We start from the raw sequence: 5199 nt of genomic DNA, 5'->3' as shown, positions 1-5199 counted from the left end.
CAGGAGGCAGCAGCACAGAGCCACGAGGGTGTCCTGGACAGTGTCTCTGAAGCACCTCAAGCCCTCCCAGGAGCAGCTTCAGCTGGGGCTGTGTGGGCAGAGTCCCTGTGCCCTGGCAGGCTGGCACCAGCTCTGGCTGGGAGAGCAGGAGCTGCTGCTATAATTAGAGTCCCTCCTCCAGCCAGCCAAGCTCAAATAGGATCCATCTCTGCTTCCTCTCCAAAAAAATCACTGGGGCTGCCAGATCACAACAGCCCAAAATAGGTTATTAGACATGACCTCCAAAATCAGGTCACATCTATTCTGGAGGTTCCCCCACCACTGCTCAGACATGTCCCTCACCTTCTCCATGGTAACTCCTTCTAACCACCCTCTGCTAGGATGAGGCAAACAGCAGATCCCTCACTGGCTTTTAATTACCCTGTTTTACCCCTTTACCCTCCTTTTCCAAGAGAAACACAGTTGAAATGAGGTTAATTTGGGTTTTTTTCCTCCCTGCAGAAGTCTGTGCTTCAACTTACGTATGGAAGGGTCTGACATAACCACCATCACATATGTGTTGGACGTGAAGATGTCAATGAAAGCAGCAAAGTTAGAGTTCCTCACCTCCATGCTCTGGAAAGAAGCTGCCAGCTTACTAAAGGGAGGGAAAAAAATGGAAATAAAATGAATTCTTCTTGTCCTTTTGCCCCCTCGTAGCCAACATCCCCTTGGGTTGAGTTGGTTACAAAGAACTCTTTGTATCCATCAGCCCCAGAACTTCCCAACCTGCCCCAGGAGAAGGAGGCCCAGAAGAAAATTGTTTCAAAACAAACCTCTCTGAACCACCAAAGGAGGAAGTTACAGAAGTAACAGTTAACTCAGATGTGTTTCAACTTAACTAACAGCCCTGGGCTTGCTGAGGAGTCCCAGCAGCAGCGACCTGGAGCCTTCCTGCTCCTGGAGGAAGCCCAAAAACCCACCCAGGGACCTCAACCACCTCCCCATTAAAGCAGCTCACCTGCAACTGAGCTTGAATTGTTTAATGATGTTGCTGATCTTCTCAAACCTGTGGACATCTCGCTGTTCCTTGCACTGATAGTGAGAGATGACCTGGAAAGAAGAGGGAGAGGGGGCAGGGGCAGGAGTTTCCTTCAGCACAGAGGTTCCCTGGGGCTCAACAGCCCTCAGGGGAAACAGGAGGGACCAGGAGAGGGATTCCCTTTGCATTTTGCTGATGGAATCTTGGGAGCTGTTTGTACATTTGAGGTCTGAATGCTCTGACTCAGCAGTGATTTAAAACTTGATTCAAAGGAAAAGAAAACAAGGAGAAGGGAGGAAAACAAAAAAAAGAAGCAAAGCCATCCCCTCAGGTAGGGGAAACAGCCACTTGACAAATCCTGCAATAATTTTTCCTTGTGTCCTTTCAGCTCTTAAGAATCATGAAACCAACCACCAGATGCCCTCACACCCTTTCCTACCTGTGGAGTCACATTTGGGAGAATTAAAGGGGTTTTTTAGGGTTGTTTTTTTTCCCTTGAGCACCTTCAAATGCTAATGTGCTTGCTAGTTTGTAAAGCTGCCCAATTATTCACAGGAGTACAGGTTGAGGCAGGTTCAGAGGCTGCCCTCCCACCAAAGCCTCCACTGTCTGCAGGTTTGTTCCTTAATTTTTCAGGTAGGTTTTTCTGTCTCTGTGCTTTGAATAGGATTTCAGAGTAAGATTTCACTTCAGGAGAGAAAAAACCTGGAAGAAGCTGAAATTTTTTTAAAATAAGGATAAAGGTCTTTTAAAAAAAGTCAGCATGGCTCTGAAAAATAAGTATAGAATTTTTGTTCTCTTTTTAACTGAAAAAAAAATGCTGTGCTTGTAACAACAGCACTGTCACACCCCATGAAGGTGGAACTCTATTAGCTCCAGAAGGTCAAACAAAGCAGAACTTGCCAGGATTGTACTGGCTCCTTTTCCACCATGCCCAAATCAGACCCTTTGCCATCAAAGAAAGGGCTGAAAAAACCTCAAACCCAGACCTTGAGGTCAGCAAGACTTCAAGTCTGAAGAGACCCACCCAGAAGCCAAGAGTAGGGGCAGGGAGGCAGCAGTGGTGGCTTTGACCTCACAGAGACAACAGGCTGGAAGCTTCAAGGAGCTTCAGAGGCTGTGGGAATCCAACTGCCTGTGATCCTCTGTCCACACTCTGGGTTTGGAGAGCACTGGACACCAGCAAAACCCCCCCCAAAAATCCACAGCAGTTAAAATTCCAGGCCAGGAGGAACTGGGAAGGTTTATTTCAAGGTAAAGAAGGTTCTTGCTCTATGCAGAAAGTCCCAGAGCTGCCCACAGAATGGGGATCTGAAACCTCCCAGCCTGGGAGAGGGAAACACCAATGGAGCCCCCAGCTCCACTGCTGGAGGTGGAGATGCTGGGAAGGTGCCAGAAGCTGTGGAGCCACATCAGCTCCTCCCAGTGCCACAGGGCCTGGATGGAGGCACCCTGGCACCAGCACCTCCTTGGGCAATGCCACAACAGCACCTTCCACCCAGGGGACTCTGTCCCAGGCCAGGGAGGGACCCCAAGGGCAGGATCCAGCACTCACCAGGAAGGTGGCTCTCTCAAACAGCAGCACTTCATCAGCCTCAATGATCTGAGCAAAGTTCCTCAGGTTCATTTCCAGCTGCTGGACGTTGGGGATGAGCTGATAGACTATACTGGACCAAGCCTGCCAACAGAGACAAGGTCAGCACCTCCCTGCCTCATCCTCTTCTTGCCCAACATATTCAAGAACTGAGTGCTGGGTGTTGACAGCAAGGCTGAGAAGCTCCTTCCACCTCCATGTCCAGCTATCTGTGGAGCTGAGGAACAATTTCTTGCCCTGGAGGGTTGCCCAGGGCTGTGCCAGGCTGCCCAGGGCAGTGGTGGAGTCCCCACCCCTGGAGGGGTTCCCAAGCTGTGGAGATGTGGTGCTGAGGGTTTGTCCCTTTCCAGGGAAGAAATTGTTCCTCAGGGACAACCTCAACCTCCCCTGGAGCAGTTTGAGGCTGTTTCTCTTGTCCTGTCACTTGTTCCCTGGGAGAAGAGCCTGACCCCCACTGCAGGCAGGGGAATGTGCTTTGGCTTTGGGTGGATTTTCCAGGATGGTGAAATCTGCCCCCAAGTCCCACCAAAGTCAAGAGAAAGAGCCCCATGGTCCTCACCTCCAGGCAAGCAGCCCAGCCCCCACATCACCCCCACTGCTTCAGAGCTTCCACTGGCAATTATCAGGATCATCAGCTCCCAGTGGGGCCCAGGGAGCACCCACCACCCCCCACCCAGCAGAGCTCTGACCTGGACAGCAGGAAAACGTTCTCTAATTAAAACCAGGATGCTCAGAGAGCTCCAGAAGCATCAACTGCCAGCCCCTAGGCCCCCAGGAAGCACCCACTCCCCTTCCTCCTGCTCTAGGTCTGCAGGGGGAAGCTGCACACACCTTGTAGAGGGTTTCATCCCAGATGGAGGTCCTGAAGCAGACACACTCCAGGGGACGGGACAGGCGCTTCAAGTCTTCCTCCCGCTCCTTAAAAATCTGGGGAATGAAGTGAGAGCAGGAGCTGAGTGGAAATATTTCTGCCTCTGGTGGGGGTTGCTGTGCTGTCTTCACACCAAACAAGCCCTCAAGGAAGTTTGGACAAGTTCCTGGTCGCAGGCAAAGAGATGTGTCACTGAGAGCAGGAGGAGGAGAGAGCAGCTGAGGTTCCTCAGAAGCTCTGAGGGATGTGCTTCATCTCCTGAGCAGCAGCTGCCTCAGCACAGACCTGGCTGGGTGTTCAGCATTTCTGAAGCAAAGTCCCCCTGCTGCCCACCCCCCAACTTCAGGGCCCTGCTGGGGTCTGCACAACCACCTAAACCCAGCAGGTCTCCACTGGGCTTTAGCAGGACCTGCTGGGGTAGGACAAGGGGAATGGCTTTGAACCAAAAGAGGGAGATTTAGACTAGAAAGGAGGAAATTTGTGATGTTGAGGGTGCTGAGCCCCTGGCCCAGGCTGCCCAGAGAGGTGGTCGCTGCCCCATCCCTGGAACCAGGGGCCTCCAAGCTTGCTGCAAGCCTGGGAGGCACTTGTCCAACCCACAGAACTAATTCTTCCTTTGGCATCAGGAGCCAGTGGTTTCTCAGTCCAAGCTGAAAAGGCAAAGCTGGTAGGAACTCAACATCCTCCAATCTCCCCACAGCCTTTCAGGGGTTCCAAGAAGAGCAGAAAAAGATTTCTGAAAGGTTCCTCTGCAGCCTTTCCAGGATGCTTCTTTGGCCAGGGGGGTGCTAAAGGGGTGGCAGAGAGATCACACTGACAGGGAACAAAATCAGACAGAAACCACCTTCCAGTGAACTGGGAGGGTTTCAACTCTTCTTGGTTTGCTCTAGAACAAAGTCTACACTGGGCTGAAAGCAACAGCTAAAGAGAAATCATCCACCACCACCACCACCATCCACAAAGCCATCCAGATGGTGAGCAGGGAGTTTAAGCTCTCTGGATTCCTTCCAGTCACACCTTCCATGGAAAAAAACAAGGCTTGGAGTAGCTGTCACTGTTCCTTAGTTCTGCTCTCCACCAGGCTACAGGCAAGAGAAAGTGATGCCAACCTGGTGTAGAAAAGGCAGAAAAAGCTGAGAAGTGATGCCAACCTGGTGTAGAAAAGGCAGAAAAAGCTGAGAGGCCTTGGAGAGCTCTTCAAGTGTGAGAAACCCTCAGAGGCATGGAAGTCCCCCCACCTTGGAGGCGGCAAACCCCGAGGCACGGTCCCGAGGTGCTCTGACTCTGCCAAGCCCCCTCTCCTCACCAGATCCCTCTGATCCTCCTGCACCAAGTCCATCTTGTGCACCAGGCAGAAGATCTTGGCGTCGGGGGAGTTCTGGAGGATGGCCTCCAGGCAGGACTGGTAGTAGTGCATGTCCTTCTCCAGCTCACGGCTCTCCACGTCGAACACGTAGATCAGCACCTCCACGTTGCGGAAGATGTTGTCCCTCTGGCTGGTGAAGTAGTTCTCCATGAAGGTGTCCTGCCTGAGGAGCAGCAGGGAAACAAAGCTCCTGTGAGAGAGGCTGGGGCTGGCTCAGCACTGCCAGGGAGGTGAGGTTTGTGTTTGGAGCTGGGCAGCTCTGCTCAGGCTCTTCAGAAAGCTGCCCGCCCCCCAGCACCTGCCCCACGCGGGCCAAGCTGGGGAGTGAGAGCTTCCAAAACCAGCCA

General features: G+C 52.3%; 1 protein-coding gene across 1 annotated transcript; it reads right to left on the bottom strand.

Moving 5' to 3' along the window:
* Positions 1-521: 521 nt before the first annotated feature.
* On the bottom strand, positions 522-5015 carry RRAGA (Ras-related GTP binding A; the record flags this gene model as incomplete). The annotated part of the gene is made up of 5 exons (XM_008938582.1): positions 522-637; positions 1001-1092; positions 2577-2699; positions 3447-3542; positions 4793-5015. Coding segments are annotated over 5 exons (650 nt in total), but the record flags the coding sequence as incomplete, so codon positions are not given.
* Positions 5016-5199: the final 184 nt, after the last annotated feature.

This window comes from Merops nubicus, unplaced genomic scaffold (assembly GCF_000691845.1).
Source record: "Merops nubicus isolate BGI_N331 unplaced genomic scaffold, ASM69184v1 scaffold52084, whole genome shotgun sequence".
In the NCBI taxonomy this organism is placed as follows: domain Eukaryota; kingdom Metazoa; phylum Chordata; class Aves; order Coraciiformes; family Meropidae; genus Merops; species Merops nubicus.
Note: the sequence above shows the minus strand (reverse complement) of the source record. Positions and strands in the feature narration are given on the sequence as shown.